The 27,031-nt window shown below is 37.4% G+C and overlaps 1 protein-coding gene across 1 annotated transcript in view; it reads right to left on the reverse strand.

Moving 5' to 3' along the window:
* Positions 1-10,534: 10,534 nt before the first annotated feature.
* TENT4B (terminal nucleotidyltransferase 4B) overlaps positions 10,535-27,031 on the reverse strand; it is a 40,207-nt gene continuing 23,710 nt past the window's right edge. Inside the window, exons 3-12 of the mRNA XM_062500134.1 lie at positions 23,627-23,673; positions 20,741-20,861; positions 19,611-19,718; positions 17,537-17,665; positions 16,062-16,275; positions 15,620-15,746; positions 15,415-15,518; positions 13,624-13,811; positions 12,888-13,052; positions 10,535-11,659 (exon numbers count right to left, since the gene is read on the reverse strand). Coding sequence (XP_062356118.1) covers positions 11,480-11,659; positions 12,888-13,052; positions 13,624-13,811; positions 15,415-15,518; positions 15,620-15,746; positions 16,062-16,275; positions 17,537-17,665; positions 19,611-19,718; positions 20,741-20,861; positions 23,627-23,673 — 1,383 coding nt within the window. The 3' untranslated portion in view covers positions 10,535-11,479. The remainder of the gene's footprint in view (positions 11,660-12,887; positions 13,053-13,623; positions 13,812-15,414; positions 15,519-15,619; positions 15,747-16,061; positions 16,276-17,536; positions 17,666-19,610; positions 19,719-20,740; positions 20,862-23,626; positions 23,674-27,031) is intronic.

Consider the following 27,031-nt stretch of genomic DNA (forward strand, 5'->3'; position numbering starts at 1 on the left):
TAAAATTCCTGCATGATTCAACACGACTGACATTGTAGGGTTTTTTTCAATGGCAGCAGCTCCAAAGCATTCCAAAGCTTTATGAACACTGTTGTGCAGGTTCCTCTTTAACTATCAGCAATTGCTGTAACACATTTTTGGGGAGAGGGGGACAAAAATAGAAAAGAAAATATGGAAATTAATATCCAGTTCACTGCCTCCTGCATATGTTACATAGAGACTTTCCCCGTTCCTTTCTCTGCCGCTGAGGTTTCTCTCAGTGCCGGCAGCCGAAGCACAGCCAGGGCTGGTTCTCACAAGCAGATGCTACCACCCCTTACTGGAGAGCACCTGGCACTGCTGGGAGCCTGCTCAACACCACCACCCAAGCGCAAGGTTCTGTCCTGGCTGAGCAAAGTGGCAGCATCTCACCTGGGCTTTTCAGTGGCTTATTTTTTTGCCCCTGTAAATTAATCCAAAATTAATTTCCTATGCATATGTGGTAGCTGAAAATGTTGGATACTGTGGAAACTCTGAAAGTTTTCTTCACAGACAAGGAACCATTATTATTTTCAAGCTCTTGCTTAGAAAAGTATCCAACAGCTCTACAATTGCATGTATATATTGAGTGTATAAAGTCAGAGTATTAAACACACAAATATAATCTTTCTCAAGATTGAGCTGAATAACTATATCAAATAGTATTGGAGATTTTGTTAAAATGCATAACTATATCAAGTAGTATTGGAGATTTTGTTAAAATGCAACACATTTGCTGACAAAAATCTAACAAAATAAAATCTTTAGTTTTCTGTGTAGGTTATTTGTAGAAAGGATGTTTAAAACAAATGCAGTTGCAAAATGAGTTAATAGAGCATTACAGGAATCTGTTTTGTACAATTCAGATGTGTGCTTCAATGTAAATTGCTGTAGTACCCAGGGCCACGAACCATTATGAGACAGAGGGAGATATCACTATTTTTAAAAGAAGCAGAGATAGAAAAACATAGCAAACTTCAAGTATAATTCTCATGTGAGGGGTTTACATTTTTCTCTTAGTAAGTCACTGTGTCTTGAATCTGCCTTCGGTTTGTGCATGCTTGTACTCTACATAAGTAGTAAAGTTCTAAATTTGGTTCTAAATAATTTAATTTGCAAAGTGTTTCAACACTCAGATTTTCAGTGGCTCCAATAAATGAGTCAGTTAGGACTCATAGAGTGGTTTCTGACCAAATAAATATGTGACCAAAGCAAATTAGAAATATAACCTCAGAAAATATTCTTTTAAACCTTTAGGTAAAATCTGAAAATTAATATAGACCAGACTCTTCTGTGGGTTAGACATTATCACAATATGTTACGTTGTACTTGTAAAATTAGCAGGTAGACTTTTAATATATTCACTCCTTTTAAATATTCTTTTGACATCCTGCAACACCACAGCATGTAGGGTAGAATGCTTTGCCATGCTGCCTTTTTGTAGTTCCTCAAATATCCAGAAACAGTGACCAAGACAACCACAATTTCTGCTTTTCGTCACTAGTTCCATGATTCTGATTCACAAAGACAGAAATAAAATATTGTTTTTAATGAACTCTACAGTAGGAAGTATTTACTAGAATATTGTTTGGGGTTTTTTGCTTGCTTTGGATGAGATTTAGTATCTATTTACCAGTGTGCATCCGCACAAACTCCACTCTCTTTCGCCACTGATCAATTAAGAGAATGAGACAACTTGAGTAAATTATTTGCTATTTCCTGTAAAGATATCTAATAATAGAACAATCCCAATGTGCTAGACACGACATGCTTAGGAAGCATGTGGTAAGGCATTTTTTTGAGCTGCTACATTGCTGTCACCCTCATTTGCAGGGCAATATTAGAATCAATTGCTGAAGACCATCAGGCACATGCTGCTAAATGCAGGAGCATCTCACTGCATCAGCTTGGTCAAAGAGAAGGCAGAGTTTCACTGATGTTACATGGCTTGCAGTTTTGGCTCTGGGCTCAACAGAACAAACTTTGGGGAATAATTGCTCTGCTTTCTGTAAACAGAGCAATAGATGTCATATATGTTTCTTTCGGGACATGGAAAGCTATTCAGGTATCTTATCCTATTTGTTATTTGTTTTAAAGTTGTCAAAGACTCCTAGCTGACTTGGAAAGACAATCATGCTTTCTTGCATTCCAGACTTCATTAAAGTTAGTGGGACAACAGGAATTTCTCCAAAGAAAACTTCAAGCTCACAGAACTGGGAAATGATAATTAGGGAAGGTTACACAGAGTGCAAAAGAGTGTGTGGCTGAGGAGCTTATGCAGTTTCCTAGAGGAACTGAAGGAGTTAGGAATACAAGTCCCACCACTTGCAGCTCCAGAACCTGGGCTAGGAAGTTTTGTTTGAATTCTTGGATTTAACAACCAAAAAACCACCTGCATCTCTTCTCCTGTTCATGATGCTATCCCCAGAACAAGAAAATGCATTATTCCTTGAAAAATCAGTGCCTGGTTAATTGCTTAAATCTTTTTACCTGTACTTGCAGGTGTGATTTGTACTGAACCAAGGGCTATAGATCAGCCTGGGCTTTAAATCTTTTTGTATACTCAAGTTGACCTGTTATAAAAAGGAACATTTTCTTCTAGAAATTTAATTATTCTCAGCAATGACAAATGATTTGGTCTTTGGCTTCCTAGAAAACTGTTAGATGGTCTTTATTGAGGAGTCACTCTTTTTATTAATTGGTAAGTTACACAAGAAAGGAAAATAAATGAACAAAAGGCCATTTCCCTATTAGGTGCCCTAACACTGCAGGTCACAAAATGGAAAATGTTATTGATTGAAAGAACACAGAAAAGAACAGATCGTTTTTATGTCCACAGTAAATGATGGAACTATTTAGCTAACTGTTTTCAATTTGCACCTTCAGTATCTCTGCATTAGTATAACTTCTATACTGGAAAGAAAAGAAGAATACTTTAGAAAAGTCAGTAAGGAACAAATGGACCATGCATATTATTAGGAGAAAATGCTCTTACATAAATTGGAATACAATTATAGAACACAAAGTTTCTAAAAGAATCCACTAGGAAACATGGATTTACTGAAAAAAATACCAAAGCAAAATCCACCCAATCCTGTTATAAATCAATTTTAAAAGTCTGTGGACAAACTTTATCTGATTAAATCAATGTAGCCCTATTATAGTGAAACCAGTGAAGTAAAAAATATTTCTATTACCTGAGGATGTAGCCTTTCATATTATCTCACTGAGCTTATGGAAGATTAGTTTATTAAGATCACAATGGGGATTTTGAAAGAGAGAATACAAAAAACCCCATAATCCTCCCTTTAGTTTCCTTTATGCTGTGAAACAGAGTGTGTTTTTTCCTCCAAGTAGTTAGTATTTTCAAACAAACCAATATAATAACTGTCCCAAATGTGAGAGGGACTAAGGTGGAAAATACCTTACTTTGTTACTATCCTAAAATCGCAGTCCTGCTTGCTATCAGTGGAATCAGTGGAAGAACTCCCCTAAAATTCAACAAAACCAGGGTGTGGTAATTCTTAGACTAAGGCAAAAGATTAATCTCAAATTTCCAACAGCAAAGATTTCTCTCCTTTGCAATAAAATCTTAGAATTTATTGATATAGTAACATTAAAATCATGTTCATACTGCATCTTCATTACATTTGTTTTCAGTACAACACACTAATAACTGAAATCAGCTGGGCAGTGATTAATTTCATGAAGTAAGGATGGTCTGGTTCTTTATCATGTGCCCCCATGACAGTTGGTTGTACTTGCATTATGATAGATTTTTTTAATGTGGATAGACTACTGAACTGGGAAAAAAACCTGGCTATCTTCAAACAGGGCTGTATCCAAAATGGATACGCTCTGCTCTTTAAAAATGATCCATCCAGCTCGTAAAATTTAATCTCAAGCAAGACCAGCAGCCAGTTTAGGATAAAGGACAGCAGTGATGTGCTATGCAGGCCAGATGAGGCACAACAGTAGGAAACGCCTGTAGAAACTGAGACACAGATGAAGACGCTAAAGAAGAAATGAAAATTTAAAACTTTCCTGTTTTCTGACATCTGAGAAATAAACACCAGTCCTAATTTATGTCCTTTTAGCATTTCAACAGCTCATCACAATTGTTTATTACAGTTTTCCTACAGTAAGCAGCAGCAGAACATTAAAACTCTCACAAATGTACAGATACAGTAATTATAGTTCACAACTGCTGGACAGGATTTTATATCTAAGTGTGATAATTAGAAAAATAATTACATAATACAAATACTATAGAACTGCATTATTTCATTACTTGTTATTGTTTTCTATATCTTTTACTTTAAAAATATTCGTCTGAAATAGTTACGTAAAATATCACTCTATTCAACAGAAATAAAGTGCAGTAAAGCATTTGAAGTTTTAGGCGTTGTTTTGGCTTGTTTCTTAAAAATCAGACTATCCACGCAAGGCAAAGTTACCAGACCAGAGCTCACTGGAACTGCAAAGGTTAAATTCCTTCTTTTTTGAATTAATGCCTCAGCTTCCAGATTCCCAATGCCTGTGTTTGCCTATACTCTCCAAGAAGTTTGTTCTGCTTCTGACAGACCATCCTGGGACTTTGCTCTGAAGAGCCCAGCAGTGCTGACTTGTTACAAAGCACTCGGTGTAGGAGAGCAGGTCCAGGGCAGTGTGGTCTCTGCCCCGGCCAAAGCTGCCCCTGTGCACAGCAGGAGGAGGCCAGGGCTGCCTCTTTCTTGGAGCCAGTATTGCTCTTACCCCTTTGGCTTTTCACCCTACTAACATTGTGCCAATACTTTTTGCAACGAAATTTCAGTTTTCTCAGTTCTACCCTTAGATTAGTGGGATTCTGTGGGTAGTCACCACTACATGAAGGTGCTACTGCTTGCGTATAAAAAACTTCACAAAGCAGAAGCCTTCAAACTACCTTCTGTAGTTGGAGTTGGTGGGTTAGACACTGCACAGAAGTGATTCAGTGGGTGGCACACACTGCAGGTCAGACACACTTGAAATTGTCAGCAATTATGCTTTATGACACTATCTTGATGGATAAAACTTGATATTGTGACATCTGGTTAGTAAGACACTTCGAGATGAAAAGAATCTTACAGAAATAAGTACATTATTTTATAAGTTACTCCTCCCATGCTCCGTGACAAATTTTGAAAAGGAAAAACAAACACGCATTGAAGGAAGACAGTATGAAAGATTTCTACCTGCTGTTGGGTTAGCCATTGATTTTTCTGACTGAGAATGTCTTTTCATAGTTACTGATTACCAGGCAACCACAAAGGAGCTTGATTTAAGATCCACTATAGTGAAGAGGGAAAAAACCCCAACCTAGCCTTAATCAGTCTCCTACTTATTGTAAGAATGAATAACAGTCCTGTTTGGAAACTGGTCACAGAAGGAGGGAAATGCAAACAGCAACCATGAATGCACATTTCACCTAAACCACATCATGTTATTTTTGTAAGAAAAATATTTCTTCACACTCCTGGCGCAATAATCTATTGAGTACAGACCAGCAAGATGTATTTGTTTGGGGATTTTGTTTTTGTTTTTTTTTTAAGATGGGAACTTTAAGTTCAGAACAGATATTTTTGCGTTACATTGCCAGGCAGCATAAATGAACAATTTGAACCAGGATTATTTTCAGATTTCACTGTCACCAACTCAAGCACAACAAATGAACTTTAGACCTGGGAAAATGCAGCTGAGAGTGCAGATTAGTTTCACTAACAGCTATTCAGAAGCATTTGATTGCTTAATGATCTTTAAGCTCAAGAGTCAAACATTGCTTCATACATAAGCAAAAGTTGTTTTATATACCCGCACAAGAGCATTTTATTTATTTTAAACAAGCAAAGCACTCACAAAATCTGCACTCATGGTTCCTCAAACTTCTCTATCACCACACAAATGCATTCTTTACAAGCCAGCTCTCACACAGTCAAGTGGTGTTTTTTTTCTGGCAGAGTTTAGCACTATGGGAAAGCAGGACTTCATTATACAGAGAGACTAAAAAATCAGCCTCACATCCCAACATTAGATTGTTGAATAATTTACACAGAAAATAGTTTCAAATATGGATATGTGAGAGCTAAGGGGACATATTCCTACTTCAGCCTGCTCAATCAAAGGATTTTTGGTCTATTTTCCTTTAAAGAGCTGCTGTAGCAGCAGGAAATACCCTTTTTAAAGCACTAAAGATATGCATCCCCTTTGTTCTTCACTACAACCTGTTGGACAACATTTGATATATGTCACATTTAGCACCAAAAACCAAAGGGTGGGCTCAGAGTTGAAAAAGGATTAGGAAACTCAATGCAGCAAATTTCAAATGTCAAGAGCTGTTTAGACCTGCTACAGAGCAGAGATGCCAAGAGGTTCAGTGCTGAGGTCACTCAGTATCCCACAGGAAAGGCCTGAGCAAATGGACCCACCAGAAACCCCAGAGCACCTCACTTCCACGCATCCTCAAGGCACAAAGATGGCATTCCTCCAAGTGGCTTTTATGCAGAGGATACCAAAGGTTTTTCATATTCCCTTACTTATAGGTGTACTTAAATGATTTTCAGGATCCCATCAGCTTTTAACAATTAATTTACAGCAAAATAAAATTCACATTGTTTTTCTTGCCCAGTTTCATCGATATCCTGCACTGCTACAGGAAGGAGCAAATGGGAACAGGCATCTCTGAGCTGGCTAGTGCCAAGAGAGAGGCCCATTGAACAGCACAGCCAAGATGCCCAACAAAGGCACCACACCTCTCTTACAAGGTTTTAGAGTCCACAGATTAATAAAATGACCATGGTGGGTCAACCACTCAGTATACAAAAAATTACTGATCTAAATTTTACAGTTATCTGAAATGCACACTAATTGGATCTAGCACTATCATGCCCAAGTAACAGGCACTTTCTGGCTCTTTCATTTCTATTTTCTTTTCGAGCAGGTATTTAACAGAAACTTTGGGCTTGTGAAGACTCAATAAAGCCATTTCAATTTTAATTCCTGTGTTACTTAGGACATTAAGTAACTTGCAAAGGATTCTGGGTGGATATTTCTTTCCCTGGGAGCAGCTCAAACATTCTAACAATCAACTTTGAAGGTTAGTTCATTAGGCTTCAGAGCAAATCTCTACAGGGAAGAGCCTAAGAGCACTTTGGCACAGGAAAACCTACAACCATGAAGAAATTAAGCACCACTAGAACAGCAAAGCTGTTTTCAACTCGTATTTGAAATCATGAATAATGTACCTGTCAGAACTGCCAGTAAGTAACCCCTGGAAATACAGTCAAGACACACATTTAGGTCATTGCCCCCAGAAAACTTTCTGGAGGAAAACTCTTGAAACCACTACAAATTAAGTAGAACTTAAAAGCTCTAAAAATCTGCACTTTCAACACCGAGAGTTTTAAGACATACAAAACTTGATTCTTAGAAAATTATTTTGCATTGTTAAGTTAATCAAGTTCTAGGAATCAGCAGAATAATCACTTTTTGCCCTTTAACAGTAGCTGGAACAATTAATTTATTTTTTGTTACAGCCTTTAAATAGGTAAATATAGTCCCTTCTTTAGTAATTACACACTTTATCTCCTATGGCTTTTACTCTTTAGGAAATTAAGTTGGAGATTAACATTCCATTTTAAGATCTATCATGAGTTTCGATATCCATCAAGATGTCAAATGGCTGGGTGCATTTATTTACTTTTTCCAGGAAGACTATTTTCTAACCAGCTGCTCACATTATATCTAGGATATACTCATGATGACTCAAGACATAAAATAGAAAAGGTCTGTTTTGAAAGTACAAAAAAAAGTTGCCACCAGCCACTGGACTATAATTATTTTATGAGGATTTAGTTCTAGGAAAACAAGTTGGGTTTTAGTATTTAAAAACCTGAGCTGTGAATTCTGACAAAACAGAATCAAATTATGTCTCACAAACAGGAAAATTTACTTAAACTGTTTTCTTCCACAAGGGAGAAGATTGTCAATTAACAAATTAATAGACTTTTAACTATAAACAGTATTTGATAAATTTTTTTTTTCAGTTAAAAGATTCTCAGCAAATAAATTTAATGCCAAACAGGAAGACATATGAACATTTCAGCTTATTTATGTATTTCCAATGGTCTGTGGGGGACTACCAGAGGGAAAACTTCCAGAACCTGCAGTAGGTGCACATCTCCCAGGGAAGGACAACAAGAACACGCTTCAGTAACATCAGCCGTGCTTCAGGAACTGCTGAACATGGATTTCAGCTGGAAGTAAATCCAATTAACTCTGGCATAGTTCTACACAACCCCCCTCAGCATGGCAGCTTTGAGCAGCTGCTGCCCTGCAGCTGCACCACCACCCACAAGACAATTTCAGAAGGCAAAGAAAATAGATCCCCCCACAAGTTTTGTATGTATTTGAGGCTGACAATTAAACAAAAACCATACATTAAAAAATCTTCACACATGTATTATCTTTCATTTATTCTCAGGTTTACAGAATTCTCCAGCTTTCCTGAAAGGAAAACAAGCAGACCAGGGCCACCTGAACAAAATCAGCTTCCAAACTCCAAGCAGAGGCACCCAGGACTCAGCTGGGGAAGGACCCCGATACTGCAAACAATGTCACTCAAGAACTCTTTCCACAGTGCTGTGAAGGGGAAGACAGGGTGTGAAGGGGAAGAATGGTGATAAACTGCAGTGTTTAGATTAAACATTTATTTTTTTTCATATATTCACAAAATCTTCACAAAAGTATTGAAACTCAAAAAGGAATTAGACTAGTCAAATACAGAGATGAAATGTACAAGACAAATGAGCAGGCAAACTAAAAGGTCTTGAAAATATTTTACTTCAGATTGAAAAACGAACAGTTCAACTGTTCCGTTTAAATAAAGTTTTGCAAGATATACAGTATTTTATGAATACAATGCTGGTCATTTGAGGCAATGTAAAATACCTCAATTTTTCCTTCATGCTTTTTTTTTCTTTTTTTTTTTCTTTTTTTTTTTTTTTTTCTTTTAGAAAGATACTGTTTACCAAAAAGAAACTTGAGCAGTCCAGGAAAAGCTATTTTCCATTAAATTTATGAAAACCATAAATTGAGGCAAACCTAAGATTCCCAATGGAATCAAGATTATCTTCCCGCTACCACCACCTTAAAATTATCACATGCTTATTGGAACACTAATATCTGCACCCTAGGAGTACATTTGCTTTCAACAATGAGGGTGATTCTTTTAAAAACACTTCAGTGTGGTAAATGCGATACAGATCTTTGCAAGTATTAAGTTTTGGAACAGTTTTGCTAATAGCAGCTAACAATACTGGATTAGTATAATTTATAAATAATTGTTCCCTAAGCGGTGAACATAAGTCTACACATTCACAATAATCTAAAACAAAATAAATAGTGACTACGCATAATGTGGTACAACTTTTACTAGCTTCTATGAAGAAAAGCTGAACGTCTTGATAAAATTATCTGATCAAATTAAAATATGACTCTAAAAATCTTTTAAAAATTGTCAAATTAACATCACTTAAGCTTAGTGTTGGAGTAAATGTTATGACTTGCTGTATTTTTGGAATATATATATATATTTTCCTTTGTGAAGTAAAACACTTTGACACATTGAAAATGTTTATTCATTTAAGTGATGACATTGGTTCTCGTCTCATTTTACTTTAAAAATCATTGCACTCATTAGTGCCCATAAAGGTCAGGTTGGTCTGTAGTATTCTGTAAATGTATATAAAAAGAGTTTCTCAAAGCTAACAATACTTTTTATAAAAGCATCATCTCAGAACTGCTGCATTCAATACAGCCATGTACGCCAAGTACAGACTTTCCTCTTTACAGAAATATGTGAAAGTAAATGCCACTTAACTCTCTACCACTGAAGAGTCCCAACTCCTGTTCCAAGCTATGCCTGTGAGTGCAATTTTCCATTTCATTCCCATTCATGGCATCCGAGGTACTGCAACCTAGACTTGTGATGTGACTGAATCACACACGTGGAGTTTCAATGAAAGGAGAACTAGGTCAATGAAGAAATATTATGAGACATGAAAGGTTTGGGTCTTTAAGGCAATATAAAGTGTATTTCATTATTTGAAATTTTGTTTTTAATAATTAAGTGTAAATATAAAAATGCCTAAGAGGGGAGTGAGAAAAAAATACTTTAATTGTAAAATTTACTTAAAGCTTCAACAGTTATCTCCTACAGGAGTTAGCAAAAATATAAAAGACAAAAAAACCCAGACCTGGAAGGGGGAGGAAAGGCACAAACAAGGAGGCATGGGATTAAAGCAGCCCAGGAATGCAAATGTCTGTAACAAACTGAGTTTTGATGTTCTGTTTTTTTGAACTAAAACAAAAAAAACAATCACCACCATCAATCAAACAAACAAAAGCCCAAAACAAGGAAAAAAACCAACCCCGAGTGGCCTTCTATTGATTCTTTAAAAAAAAAAAAAAAAAAAAAAAAAAAAAAAAAAAAAAAGGGTAGAGGAGAGACCAGTATGGAGAGGAAGAGAAGGATGCAATAGAAAACCCCATTGCCTGAAATGATGGCACTCTAGAAAACAAGGTGAAGGTTACTTCTCAGAGATGACAAGCTCAGTGTCTACACAAAGTACATGTACACTTTACACAAATGAAAATCTTCATTTGCCACCATAAACCTTTCTTTCAGAGGAACAGCTTTTGCAGATCAAAAGTTCTATGAGATCTTCCAAATGCCAAGAAAAGAAATTCTGAGCAATGTAACTAGTAATGTCTCTTTATATGGATGTTAAGATGACAATTCAGATTATTTTCCAAACTAATCCTGAGAAAAATTTATGTTTACAATTTAAACAGTAATGTTATGTAAAAAGTATTAACAAATCCACTATTACAAATGTCAGTTTTCCTATATGGTCATCTATATATACACAATAAAATGGTAAGTATATGCAAAAATAATTAAAAAATCATGCACAAATTACTTTCACCTTTAAAGGCTGGATTTCCCTCAAAATACAATTTTTTGCCTTTTTTTTCTCCTATTTTTTGTGTTTTATTTGTTTGTTACCACCCCCTAGACACACTGAGTACTATCTCTACAGGTCAGCATGAGCTGATGGGAAATACATTTATTTTACATTCAAGCTTTTATATCCTAAATGACCCTGTTGTAGCATATGACTTATCAAATGAGCAGCCTTTTTCCTCTTTTATAAAAATTATTTTTTCCTTTTTTTCTTTTTTTTTCTTTTTTTTTTCTTTTTTTTTTTTTTTTGCAGTGATCAATCTTCATGTTCCGTTCCGTGGCGAGCTGGGAAAAAAAAAATGCAGTTGCTAATCTATGTCTGAACAGTCTGAAGCTCCAGAAGAGATCCAAGGAGTCACTATCAAACTATCCTGTAGCATGAGATCATTGCACACAGAAGAACAGTCATAAAGTAGGCAACTATCTACAAAGGTCTGACAGGGCTGCATCCCTCTTGTGTTTCCTCTTTTTGCCGTGGAAAAACTGATGGTGTGATTTGCTGCCTTGGTGCTGTTTGTTTGTGACTGAGGTACCATGGCTTGAGTTTGCTGGACCTTGGAAGCCTTTGTTGGATGAGCGAAATAACCGTGCAGATCCATGCTGTGGAGCAAAGGGAACATGGTAAATCCCTGTAATGGGAATAAAGCATGGCAATCACACATCCCTGCTTCTGGATCACCAGCGTGGCTATTTCTGAGAACAGCACACTTGAAAAGCTTGCTATGGCTGAAGAAACCTGCTCATTGCTGAGAGCAGCACAGCACTGCCGATCTCCCACCTGGGTGGTTGCAAACAAATCTTCATCTCTAGACCCAAACAGGTCCAGAGAGAGAAGCAGAGCACTTGGAATTTTGGAAAGTGTAAAGGTATTTTACAGAAATGGCCATAATCCAAGACAACACAGGAAGATTTCTCAAATCCAGGACTAATCTTGTGCCACATCTTTTCAGAGCTGGGGAATGTCAGATCATGGACACACACAGGCCAGCCTGGAATTGGTTCTGCCCAATAACACAAACACATGCTCATGGCACAGCCAATGTCAGGTGTGTGAACTGTCTTGTTAAAAGACAGATCATCAGCAAATAAGATAGAAGTCTTCAGAATTATTTTCAGGAAAAGTATTCCAGAAGGTTCTGGACTAGGTTTCAAACATAAAACATCTAATTTCTGAAAAAGTGTAAGAATTTAAACGGCATATATCCAGGGTATATAGAGGTATAGAATATTTCCAGAATACTGAGTTGCCATAGAAGTATTCCTCAGTGTGGGAAATCTCCTAAATGCATAAACTCTGATAGCATCTGATCATAAGGATGTTTGGCTATAGGGCAAAATGAGGGGGAATGTCATGTATCAGCAAAGACTCCTCACCTCCCTTAGTGGAAGACAGATAAACAAGTATCAACAGTTAGAAGAGCAGGCAGTCAGAGTTTTAAACACACATTTTTCCTAACTGTTTTCATTAAGTGTAGGCATGCTTCATTTCTCAAGTTGTGCAATCAAAACTGGACTGATGTGCTTTGTGCAAAGGAGGAAATGGGTGCAACACAGCTATGTACCTCTGGCAAATTTGGTGTCCCAGAATCAAGTCAGACCAATTTCATCTGTTCTAAAGCTGGGAAAGCCAGAGTTTCAAATTCATCTGTGCATGCTTAACAGAGAACCAGGTGGCTTTAGATACAATCAGTGCTGGAAGCTTTTAAATGGGGTAAAAGGGAGGTAAGAAATGCAGTGTTCCCTTTCCAGAACAAGTTACCCTTCTATGGAGGATATGTGTAATACTCAAATAATCTACACAGTTGCTGTTTTCAAACATTTCACAAACCTGAGATTTGTTCGTGTTGCTGGATGTATTGGCTGTTTGGCTATTTTGTGTTTTCCCACTTGACTGGGAGGATTCCAGTGACACTTCTTGTGACCCCACTCTGTTTGTGGTAGACTGACGACAACTCAACTGTTTAGAGGTTTTGCAAGGTGTTCCATCAGAATCCTTCAGGAAAATGTAAAGGATTAGTGAGTTTTTCTTAAGAGTGAGTATTTCTAAAGGTGAATTTTCCTTTAAAAATAAAGTTAAGAGTGGACAAAACTGAAAACTTTTTTATTTCACTAGATATTCAAATTCTTTCAATCCAGAATTCTTATTGTGTACAGATTTAAAGATGTATTGATGTGTGATTCTGGTTTTGAGATTTGCCTTTTATTCTTAAACAAAATTCCCAAACAGATTTTTTTCAAAGCTTTTGGCTTGCTTGTTTTTAAAGCACAGGGCTTAGGACTACCAGTCTGTTTTATTTTTGAAATACAGTTTTCCCAGAAAAAAAAGAGGGCTGTGGAACTTTGTATCTACTAAATTCACTTTCTACATGTATTGTGTCAAAAACACACTGCAACTTGTAGGTGTAAAAATTGCATAAGAGTTAGCATCTTATGCAAGTTAGGATTCTGGATGAATTAATTGACTAGGATTGTGAACTCCCAAAATGTATTTTGTGACAATACAAATCAGAAGAAAAAAAAAATAAAGTCAGAATAAACAAAGTCAGAACACCTCCAGTACTTACTACATCACTAGAGCTGGACAATGTGGATGATGATGATGATAAAGGACCTGATGAAGAATTTGAAGAATGTTTACTAAGTGTTTCTGAAGTTTTATTTCTAGGTTTTCCCAGTGCTTCATTCTCTTCAGCAAGATTATTGTTGCATTTGTCCAGCTGCTGAGTATCTACTATCAAGGTTACTCCATTACCTAGTGAAAACAAAACAGAAGCATCACCACATATTTAAATGCAAAAATATGTTGCCTTGGGTTTTTTTAATATAGCCTCTAAGATACAAAATATGTGTTACATCCCACAGGACATGCACAGACATCTGCACACATCCACACCCTAAATCCACACAGACACACGTGAGTGCATCCCTGTGTGTGCACTGTAGGCCAGCACCTCCCAGAGGGGTGGTGGCTTCCTGATAGGATCTATTAATGCACTTAGCATTGCCCATGGTTTGAGATGGAAGTTAGGGACAGAAGACATGGAAGAAGGCAGTAGCAAAGTTCAGATGTGCTGCTGTAGATTGTTTCATGCCGTGCTTCAACAGCACTCAAACACATAGGTTTAAATTCTATTCCTGTATGCCCAATGACTCAGCAACTACAATTTTTCTTCTGATGGAGCTGCTAGGATCAGAAGAACTCCAAATAAGCATCACTGCTTTGTAGGATTTCCTACACTGAAAATTCAAGATACAGAACACTCATATCTCACTAAGTTCTGCCTTAAAAAAAAAATTGGAACTTAAAATCTGAACTAAATCAACAAGACAACCACTGTTACTGTCACCATTACTGTCCTAATATGGGGTTATTTTTTCTTTCTTTGATTGCAAATAAGACACTTAGAAGGTAGAGATTTACATAACGTCCATGCATGTAGGCAGCTAAAAGGGAAGTGATGGGAGCTCCTGGGACTGAGCAGCAGCTGTCTGCCATTCCTGGGGACAGCAGGGCCACCAGGGCCTGACAGCTCAAACGGCACAGAGCACATTCAGCTGACAAATCACTGACACAAGTTCTAAAAACAAGTAAACAAAATCCCAGCCTAGCCAAAAGAATGGGTCCTTGCAACATCTTCTCTGATTAATCACTAACAAGAGAACACTTCTGATAGGGAACATTCTGAAATTAACTGGAGAGTATTAAAATTAATTCTAGTTTGAAAACTTCCAGACAGCAGATGCACCAAAAGATGGAGCCAGAAGACTGATGGATTAAAGGTGATTCAAAAGGGCACTGCCACCAAGTTCTCTGGCTAGATTTTGTGTTTCCATTTGTTAAAAACAAGATAATGATTGATATTTCAGGACTTTTCTGTTTAAAAGACTTACTCCACTTATATAGTAAATCCTGGCTTAAGTATTGCTTCCTTACACATACAGTATGTTAGACTTTAAAATTAAAATTAAAAATGTAGAATTTAATGATACAAGGATTTAAGCCTGCCCAGTAATTCTTGTTAAAACCTTGTCTACATTTAAAGGACAAAGGAAATGTGACACTGACAATGTGGTAATTTAAGTTGGAAGCTTTTCCAAAGTCTCTTTTTGGAAGGCAACACTCTTTACAGACCTCTCTACTGTCCAAATCTATTGTAGTACAAAAAAGATGGGGGCATTTTACTCTTGTACAAGTCTGATTTTTCTGGATAAAGAGTCAGGAATACTGAACAAATATAGGAAATTGCTATTAAGATGCACACATTGACTTAAGTGAGGTAAAAGCAACAACAAAATCTATACAAGCAAAATGTGAAGGAAGCTTCCCCCATCAGCCCTGCTGAGCCAAAACTCACCATTACATGAAGATTCTGTTCTGCTTTGCATTCCCCACTGCTTGGATATCCAGTCTCTGTAGGTGGCCACTTCTTGTGTTACTCTAATTATTCTCCCTAATATACTGCAAACCAGGAAAAAGACCAAAACCATCACCACTATTAATTTTTAGACACAGAAACATCTATGCAATGAACGTCAGAGATTTAGACCTGGAGACTTTACCTTTCTGTTTCGTTGTTAGGATAATATTTAGCTATGGGGGAAACCGCATGGCTCAGAACAACGTAGGCATAATCAAAAGCCTGCTTCACTTGCATGGCACCATAGGAACTCCTCCCAACATCATTACCTTAAAATGAGAATATAAATAAATGAGTAAGATTGAAACTGTGGTTATCACCTCTCAGGCAGGAGACAGCAATTTGTTTTAAAAATTGCCCTTAAGCCCCAACTAACTGCAGTACCTTTTGTAGAATAGGATTAGCAAAAGGCATAAATATCTGAAAGAGCTTAAAAGATCTAAAGATATTTAGATGTAAAGAAGTCCAAACCAGCAATTCTCTGGGTAACAGTACACGACATGAAGAAAAAAAATTAAAAATCCTGCAGTGCATCTATTAAACATTTAACAGTACTGTAATTCCATTTTGGTTTCTGAGGTTACCTGGCTGTAATGGATCCTCGATGTACAGCATTGATGGTCTGTAGCCATCCAACATGCTTTTCTGCACTTCATCCTTGGCAACATAAGAGCCACCATCCTTTATTCGGATTCCAGTCTTCAGATAGTTGAAGTGACGTCCATATAATTCAAAAAACTCTATTAAAAGAACACCATAGTTGGCATTGGGCATACAGGCATCTTCCCTGGGATGCAGCTATTAAGAAGAGAGGAAAAAAAAAAATCATTCTTTTAAGACTTCAAGTTCTTCACTTTTTCACAGTAAACATGTCTAAATACAGTAATAAATAAAACAGGTATCTCTAAATACAGTATTTTCCCTTGATAAAGCAGTTTTGTATCTTTAAAATAAGATGCTATGACAACTTTTATACAACAATTACCTCTTTAAAAAAAGGCTGTCAAGTATTAATCTTTTTGCATTTAAACTTTTAGTCCAGTAAGTGAACTTCTAGCACTAGTGGCAGGGTTCTTGTGAAAAAGGAGATATTTGCACCTCACAAACCTGGGTCTGCAATACAAATACAGACTTCTCATGTGCACAGCTACATATAGGATCCCCTCTGCTGTTAAGTAAGCAGCCTGAGAGACTGAATAAAACCAGCTCAGAATTGTAATAGAGGTGAAACCTGACTTTTAAAAAAACATTGCACTTTTAAATAAGCAAATGGAAGTGCTGTCATTCAACATAAGAAAAAAAATGGATTCAGAGAAATTTTGGTTTTAAAATATGTGCATGTTGCCCTTATTTATTTTGTGCTCAGCAGGGAACTGCAAAGGCACTCAGCAAACACCGAGCTCTACTTCCAGGCTCAGGTTTTAGAGTAATTGCAGTCTGGGAAAGTATGGACATACACTTACAAACAAAGTTGTGCATAACATTTAGTCTAGGAAAAAGAACAGGGCTGATACAGCCAGAAATCAGCTACTTCATATTTGTCCAGTATTTCCCTCCCCCAGGCACAACAACATAGATTTAGCTCATGCATTTTGTTCTATTAGATTTAAGAGAAAGTTGTAAAACACATTTGTCTGATATCAGCTTAGAAATCCAGAGAAGCAAGATTGCACTGCATTCATGAAAGCACACACAGGGTGTATGACCTGGAGACCAAGTGTCATCAAGGACAGCTGCAGCTAGCACCAACTTTATGGAACTTGTTCCAAGCAAGTTATACAATATTCAAGGTATTTAACATGAATGACACAAGTCATATAATGTGTACTAAAATCATGTGTATCACTGCCTGGTATTGGTACACAAATAGATGTTCCAAACATCTTTTGTACTAAAAGTATCAGCATCAGAGAAAGAACAGAAAACAAAGGGGACATATCTAATTTTAAATTAAAAGGGGGTGAAAGCCCACAAAAATAATAGCCTAAATAATTAAATTTAAGGGTTGATCAAATTCCTTCTTAAGGTGATTGGTATAGATAGATTCCATTGAACTTACCTGAAGGAAACTGACAGCCATTAAAAAGAGACTATAAGAACCAATTCCACCTGTAAATACTTCATTAAGGTCCCTCTGCAACAGGAACTGTTTCAATACTAAAACTAGAAATGGTAACACAGGATATTTCTGAAAGAGAAAAACAAAGCTGTTACAATACTGTAATGCACGCATACAATGGATGCTAGGAGAGCACACCGAAACTATATGTTTTATTATATTTTGTCTTAAAGCTAACTACAAATCTAACCTATCACTTTTAGTAACACTGGAGAAAGCAATGCCCTGCCTGTGATCAACACAGGTATTTTGACTCTGGTGACAGATATTAACAACAGAAAAAAGTTATTATATCATAAAACCTGAAGTATTTGGGTATTTATACACACACATATATATACGCACACATGTGCTTTTCTCCTACAAGTGAAAAGCATAGCAGAAGAACTGCAGAGGTACCAGTGTCTGTAACAAAACCTTCTTGCTGCAATTGAGAGGTAGCTCAAAGTGCACTGAGATTTCTGTCCTGCACTTTGGATGCCCAGAGTTAAAGAAAGCCCTTCAAAATTACTACACCCTAGTAATATTTTTCAAACAAGTGAAATACCTTTGGGTAACTGATCCTTGAATGAGTTTATCTGCATGGATTCCCCTAAGAGGTGTGGAGAACACAGACCTTTGGGACAGCAGTGGGCTATGCCTGCACTCTGTACAACCCTCCACAGGGGAGGGGCAAAAGAGGCTCAAGAATATCACTGCTTTTATCAAAACAGAGCCAAAAAGTTCCTTAGTGTCACAGATGAAATGTGGGTCATGATGTCTGTGACTGCACAAAGATTAAAGGGAAAGAAGAATTGTGCTGAGAACCTCTGCATGAGCCTTACAGTGACTATTGGGAGCCCTATTAACTGAAGATTCCTAACTATCTAACTGAAGATTTTGAACTACTAAGAACATCCAGTCACAAGCTGTATTGTTCAATATGATTATACACCAAAATTTAAAGATGGGATTTTTCTCAGAAAACTGCATGCCCTTAATAAAGGCTCCAGCTACCTCAGACTTCCTAAATAACCTGGATGACGAGAAAGAGGCATTTCCAAGCCTAGTGCCAAATGACACCCCAGTTGGGTATTGTTATGTGGGACAAAATAAGACCCAAGAGAATGCCCTGCAAGTGTTCTATAGAGATTGCCTCAACAACACCACTGCAGTCACTTGGCAAGAACACACCAAGTTTTCTCCAAGTCAAACAAAGGACCCTCCACAGCAGCAGCACAGCTGCCCGTGCTCAAGGCCAGCTGTGGCACAGCTGCACAGCCTTGGCTCAGCCTGCTGGGCAAACAGCCCTGTGGGAAAGCACCATGTGGGAAGCCTTGCTGGGAGAGCCTCCACTCTGCTCCAGAGCTGCTCCCCATCTCAGCTGCTCCTGCACTGTCAGCCCGAGCCACTGGTGCTGATCCTGACCCTACCCACAGCCCCCACACCCTCACTGGCCACTGCTCTGCCAGGCACTGGCCAGTCTGGGAGCTGACCCCAGCTACTGGCACCAGACCTGCTCTGCTCTTTGGGCTGGGGGTGCCACAGGGCTGCAGCCCTGCTCCTGTTGCCACACAGAGCTCCAGCTCCATCCCCAGGGGCACAGGGGGCTCTTGCCCCCTGACCCAAGGCCAAAGGATCACAAGTAACCCAGGCGACTTGATTTTTCCATGCTTTCACACACAAAAATGCCTTCAAGGCTTTCATGAGAAGACTATCTCCCATCTTGAAATTCTGAAGTGCCTAGTTCAATGAATTGCAGGTAAAAGAGCAGAACACTTACAACAGAGACTAGTGCATTTTCCTTAATCACGGTACCATTAAAACTACTCCACATTTTGTTCTTGTATTTTAGTATCTTCATGCCTTTTAAGGCAATATATCTAAAACTTAAGAACATCCCTCAGCATTGTCAAACAATAAAAAATAACAGAGTAAAAGTGCATCTCTAGTAAGGATGCAGTTGAAGTAAAATAGAAAATAAAATTAAGTTATCAAATACTCAGCATGTAGTTCCATGAGAGTGTTGGCTAACCTTGATAAAATCTTTGATGAGCTGGGCTGCTTTAACCCCATTCTGTACATTAAAGCTTATATCAACTTTTACTTCAGTGAAGGAATCTGTCAGTTTAATAATAGGTACCTGCAAAAGAAAGATACAATAAGTCAACACAGATTTCCAAGACACACTTGGTTTCATTTATAACTTATATACACCAGTAAACCTGAAATTTTTCATGACTTTATAGAGAGGAGGTAGGCAGTGAAATCAGGACTCCTATTTATGAACTCACTCGCCCTGCCAATCTGTTTACATAAACTTTGCTTTTCTAACTCATAAATGCTATTTTCAATTTACAGTCTGGCTGAACAGAACTTAATGCTTCACCTTCGAGACAATTTATTTTGCATTGGTTTGGGTGAGCTGCTGTTGCAGCAGCTCAGCGCTGGTGGGGACCACAGACACCAGAGAAAACACTGGAGAAACACAGAGAAATGATCCTGGAGACATCAGAAATGACACAACTCATGTCACTGGGGTCTTAATTTCCTCACCAAAAGGAACTTCAGTCAAGAAGTACAAGATATAGGAGAGTATTCTGATGTATCTCCACCTGAGTAATTGTCAATTTACCTCTCTCTACTAATAATAGCTATGACTTAGATGGCCCAATACTCCTACATGCTCTTACAATTAGCAAAAGGTAGGAAATTATAACGGAATGTATCTATTTTTTGCAAGACATACCACTACCTATTTAGACAAGGCTGTACTTAGTACTTATTTGTGAAAACTGATTATACTTGCTTACTTGCAAAAAGAAAAAAGAAATTATTTACTTATGTAAAAGCACAGTCCAGAAATGCACTAGTTGAAACACATCAATGCACAACACTGACTGGTCCAATCTCTCCTAAAAACACATGTTGTGCATATGAAGTATTAGACAATTTCCACAATAGAAAAAATTCTTTTTTTATTGTACTATCAATTATTTTGTCAGTAATTTAAATCATACTAAATAAAAAAGTTCTATATGTTCTATTTCAAATTTAATATATAAAATAGTTTCTGCTTATGAAAAGTAATTCTTTTAACCAACATCTTTCTTTAATTAGAAATTTAGCTTAGAACAGGAAAATACCCTCTTCCCCCAAACTTACAGTTGCTTTATCTAAAACCTTTACTGAGTTTTCATCTGCTACATTGTGCTTTCTAAGAGCTTCTTCCAGGGTCCAAAGAGGTAATGTCTCCCATTTTCCAAACACAACTAAATCAATATCACTGAAATGGAAAAAAATATATTCATTCAAATTAAAAGACCAATACACTTAAAATACAAACTACTGACATCTATATATAACTCAAACAAAGCTGACAGAACATAGCTTAACCAAATAATTAATTCTGATTTTTCTGAGTACATGGTTGGAGATGAACTCTTACATTCAGGGAAATACAGACCATTTCAAGTTACCTAGAGGAGGTGACATATAAATCAAATAGGCTGCAAAGCCTAAGATTAGTCTCCTCAGGCCACACTGTGAGCAGAGAGGGATCAGCTCCTCTGGAGTGATTCAGAGCAAGAAATTAACTTGTTGGAATCACCACCTTTGGGTTGTATTCATCAAGAATGTTGATTTAACAGCCTGACACCAAAAGGAAAAGTCCTGTTTCCCATCCTCTACCCCCAGATGCATGACCCTGTCTCCTCCTTTGCTCCAGGTCTGGTGGCTTGCCTAATCCACAGCAAGTCAGGTCAACCTATTAATGGGTCTGGCAGAAACCTTCTTCACTCCCCCTTTAAAGAACCCACAGAATATTCTGGGAGGAACTTCCTGCCTCTTTGAATCTCTAAGTTGGTTTTCTGGATGATCAGAGCATCAGAGGGCACAGGGTAAGCTGTTGGCCTGCAGTACCCAGAACAGGGAGCAAGGAAAGGGAGAAGAAAACATAACTTGGACTTCAGGAAGCAACAAGCTATTAAATAAGATCAAGCCACCTAATTAACTTCACTCACTAACTCACCTCCTTGAAGGGGAGCCTTCCCACTACACTTCCTCCCTATGCACACACAGAGTCATTTCACTACACAGGGAGCAGACACCCTAATTCAATCTCTGAACTCAAATCCAAAAGGTGGCTGGTGTCACACCTCAAGCCAGTGAGGGCTACTGTGAGATGCTGAGCTTCTCCCTCCTTGCTCCCCAAGTCCTTTAATTTCCCTGCTTAGCCAGGAACATGAAGGAGGTGAGCATGTAACCCCACAGTAATGCTAGCAGGATGCTTCAGTGATACGGAAAACTGTGTAACAGAAAACACAAAAAAGTTTAGAAATACTTCCCCCTGCAACAGATTCTACAGATCTGCTGATTGACAAGCACCACTGCTTTAAGTCCCAAAGAAACTACATCTGCATTAGATGAGCTGTTTCCTGCCAAGCAGCAGCTCAGCCACAGACCATTGGGCTGACAAGGACAGGCAGCACCCGGCCACCTTTGGAAATGTGTTCAAAACTGGCAGGAGAGCAAGAAACACTGCTGGGCATTTCTCTTCTAAACTAAGTCAGTGTTAAACCCACTACTGACACGTAAAAACGAGACATTTTTCTGATGCACACCCAGAGAGAAAAAGCAGCTCTCTTGCCACCTTGTGCATAGATACTGCTTGCAAAGGGACACAGAGATCCAGCAGCAAAGCAACTGTGTGCCCAAACCTTCAACAGCAGCTTAAGTTAATGGATATAGAGCAAATCCCAACAAAGAGACACAACATTAAAAACACACTTCAAGCCTCTCAGAATCCCAGAGCCTGAAATCTAAAAAAACTGTTACTTAGAGGTAGAGAAAACCTAGGGCAAAGGGAAGCTTTGGTAGAAGGCAACAGTGAATTTATGACCAACACACAAATGATGACTATTTTGAAAGTTTGGCAAGCACTGCCACTAGAAGGTTTTCTATGGATTTATGTACTGTATTTAAAGTATCTGCATTTTTTCTCCCTCGAAATTTCACCTAAAGAAAGGTGAAACAAATACTTGAGAAAGGCAGTATATGACAACAGAGAAGTGTTTTTGTTACACCTGAAAACAATCAAGCAAATATAGTAAAGAATCCATCAACTGGCCAGGAATATCTCTCTAGCATTACCAGCATCAAATCAAATTTAATTAAGCCTAATTTATTTAAAATAAATTTTTAAAAGGCCAGGAATGAGGCCAAATGTGAAAGCAATGAGTATACGTACACCTCACTTCTGGCTTTACAAACAAAAACTGAGAAATTAGACTTCCTTACAACTCCTAATACTAAAGCAGGTACTAAAGAATCTGTCAGGTTCTTTTTTTTTACAAATAGAGATGAAACAATGATGAGGATATCCCTCACCTGCACTAGTTGTCTTCCTGTTCCCAAAGTATGGAATTCAGTTCCAAAGTTATCTTCAGATTTATGCTATTTAAATGTCTTTATCCCCTGCAGCCATTTAAGCCTTTCACTTAATTTCTGTTTAGTTGTCATAAATACTCACAAATTCTACATAGAAGATACCAGTGTCACTGATTAAAGACTCTGTGAAAACTAGCAATAAATATGGAAAAGGTAGATGCTGATTATTCACAAAAGAAGACTGAGAGAAAAAAAAACATTTCTGTATGTAACATTTCCTCCTCAGTGTTAACATTATCAATGTCATGTTAAAGGTTTCAATTTGGTCATCTGTAGAGATAAAATTTAGCTTTTCTTTTAGAACTAACATCTTCTTTTGGTATTAATGAAGCCAAATCCCAACATAATCCTTTTTTGACCATATGGTTAATTCAGACCCTTTTACTGATAAATGCAAGATCTATACAGACACATGTTACAGTCAATAGTTTTACTTAATGTATTTCTGTACACTTTACAGAGAATTAATAGCTTAACACTTTCTTAGCATAACAAGTATTGACACAAGCAACAGATCCTGGGAGAGCAGATAAATAACCCCAGGGTTACATGTCCAACAAGTCACTTTTCTTTTGTAGGAATTGACACTGAAAAAATACTAACCTTGTAGGTAAATATAAACCAGTTTTAAAACTTCCAAATATCTGCACCTGAAACAGAAGAAAGGGATATATAAGAAAACATATAGGAAGAAATAAGAAATTTTTCAGGCTTCAAAAGACAAAGAATTCTATTAAGCTGCTTGTAAAGGCTGGTTATTGCTACCCTCCATTGGTAGATTTTGGTATTGCTAACAGGCACTCAACACTTCTATTAAAGCATAGTCATCTTCAATGTACTACAAACAGCTGATCCTCACTGTTTTTACTCATAAAACATTAATAACTTTGATTTTTTCTAATAAAAAACTGCTCTGCAATGCAAAAATTGTTCCCACGACCAAATTTATCAAAAAATCAGAACCCAAGATTTTGAAATGCTTAACAACAACAGAACATTTAAGAAAAACATTATCAGTTTAATATGCTTTTTGTTTTCACTTCTCAAAGTATACCTCTCAGTATTTAAGTATTTTTGAAGTTTAACACATTTCCATTGCTTTGCATACTTTTAAAAAATCAGTTCTATCATGACCCATTTATTTTCCGCATTACAAAGCAAGTAGCACAACTCTGTCTATTTCTGCTTAAACAAACAAAAGTTTCATAAAGCTTCACATCCCACAGAATTACTTTATTAGCTGGATTTTTACTAGCACTGGAGGTGTAAATCATCAGGTTTCCCCTGTAAGCTGTCCAAAATCACCCTCTCATTACTTAGCCAAGCCTTGCAGGGAGGTTGGACTCATGTGCTGAGTCTCAAAGGGGGGTTGAGGAGACTTCAAAGTAAAAAATATCTACACATTTGGGCTAATTTTCAGCCATCCTTCTGATGTGTTTCCTGGAGCCAACTTATACAGACTTGAGTATTCTGATTTAATGAGTCTCATACAGCAGCTTGATTGCCACCTATTTGTATGTCAAGTGACCCACTTTTTATGTTTTTTCCCTTCAGGATATGTAAAAGTGGGAGACAGGAAAAAATGGTGTTTTGCAAGTGTCTCAATACTTTAGTAGACTAAGAAGCAGTTTGAATGCTTCTTCCTGATTATTTTTTATCACTTCACCCCTCTCAGCCCCTTACCCCACGCCCAATAAAAAGTACACTGTTTAATATTGGAAGTTCACAGCTTCTCAAACTGGCAAAGACTGTAAGAGGTGCCACAGCATAAGCATCAATATTGCACAATAGCATAACGGCATCACAAAGCTACAAAAGGAATAATAATAATTACAACTATTTTTAATCCAGGATAGTAATAAAAGTACCCTCTATGAAACTGGGTTCAGTCAAACCAGGATTCATTTGGGCACCAAAAATACCAGAAAAGTGCTTTTGCACAATAAAACAGCCACTGATGGTTTGGAAAACACTAAATGTTCTTTCACATTATCAAACAAAATAGTGTATTCAGCTGAACAGCAAAGAGAGCCTTTACTGAATAAACAACCCTGAAAGTATTCATAAACTTACTGATACAACATATATGACCTTTACCAAAAGGAATGAGACAACATCTGCTCTTGTACAATCATTTGGAGTATGAGAAGCACTGAACTATCAAAAAAGAAACCCACACCCACACTTCAAGCACTCTCTCAAAAAAATCAGAAAGCCAAAAGAGGAAGGGTGGGGAAATCAGAACACAAATTTTGAAGGACTTTGATTTATTATCAATTTTGAATTTGAACTGTTAAATCTCTATAGTCATGCATGTATTTAAAACATCCCAAACACAGAACACCATTATGGCTTGAGACATGAGCATTAGTTTTTATGGTGTACCAATGCTGCCAATCATGTTTTTATTGTTTGTGAACAGAGATCTGTATTTTCACTCGTAAGATAACTTCAGTCTTCACAGTACTGTAATGACTCCTACTCCTCTATGTTATTGTTACTATTTATTCCACATTTCTGTGAACTTGTTCGTATTAAATTCCACAGTACTTGAAGGAGCTTTAATTACAGTATTAATTACAGTCTGAATACGTTCTCACTAAGCACAACAGAACTTGGAAACCCACAAAAGCTTGGCAAATTTCTGGTATCAAGATCTGTCAAAACAACAATAAAAAAAATCCATACACAGCCAAATTAATTTCCCTTTCTTCTACAACTTTCAGTAGAATTTTCTGAAGTTTGTCAAACTAAATAGAGTTCATCTTTCTACTCTCATTCCCAATCACAGTGTTTTCATAACTGAGGTGCATGAAGTATGCAACATTCCCTCTTTTCAGGTCTGTGTGGTCACATGGACTCGGAGCTGAGGATATTATGACAAATGTATCCTAAACTCAACTGTGTAATTACTTATTTGTTTAGTAGCCACATTTTCCTACTGAACTGGTCAAAAACCTCTGTCTTGAAAAGTTTTCATTTAAATGTTTTGGGTTGTTTGGTTTCAGTGTAATTAAAGTGTTTCTTATGGTCAGATCCCTGCTGATGCCAAGAACAGTTCTCACTTACTAGGAATGTTTCCTTCTACGCACATTCCCTCGACTAAGACAGCAAATGACACAATTGCAAACTTCTATAAATAAAGTAACAGTTTAGGATACCTAGTTTTACCCCCCCTCCATCTGCTTTTTCAGCCTTTTCCTAAATGGAACGGAGGAAGCGGAAAAAAAAAGGACGTGCTCAGGCACATTCCACATCTACATTCTCTGTACACTTAAATCCATGAATCCTTATTTTCCTTTTCTCGGTATCTGATTTTTATGTATTTACATAGTTTTAATGTCTTATCTATGTGTTTTGTGAGAAACTACAAGCTAAATGTGTATGTTTAACTTCTAAGTTTATTCTAGCTGGTTTGGCTGCATCAACAACTCAAAATGAACAGCTTAAACATTAACTCATCACTTTACACTACAGCTAGAGCTGAGGACATTGGACCAGATAACACTCCACCTTCTCAGAGCATGCACTCAAAACTTGAATCTTAGAAGTAGCTAAACCAACACAGATTTTCAAAAGGTTAGTGATTAACTCAAAGGACTGAAAAATTACAAGAGACTGCCCAAGTCGAACACAGTTGAGTTCAGCAGTTCAGTTTCCAAGCTGATCTTGGAAAAGTAAGTTTTAGAAAAATAACATCACAGTAATGCTGTTGTCACCATTCAGCTTCTTTTTAGCCTCCAGAAAACGGAAGGACATACAAAAGGAGAATTCTTCCTCAACGTAACAACTGCAGACAAAATGCAGTCGGGCTTTGAAGAACAGTTACTGACTTGAGAAAAAGGAACTGGCACACTCTTGTTCTCTAACATTTTCAAGCACAGCAGAGAAAGACAGTCCTGGCAATTTTAACCGGCACTAATTGAAAAGTGAACTTTGGTTTTTCAACTACACAGTGTGTGCTTCCTCTCAGTCACGTTACAGCTAAGCCCAGTGGTCAGCTGTCAC

The sequence above is a fragment of the Cinclus cinclus genome, chromosome 11, assembly GCF_963662255.1.
Source record: "Cinclus cinclus chromosome 11, bCinCin1.1, whole genome shotgun sequence".
Taxonomy (NCBI): domain Eukaryota; kingdom Metazoa; phylum Chordata; class Aves; order Passeriformes; family Cinclidae; genus Cinclus; species Cinclus cinclus.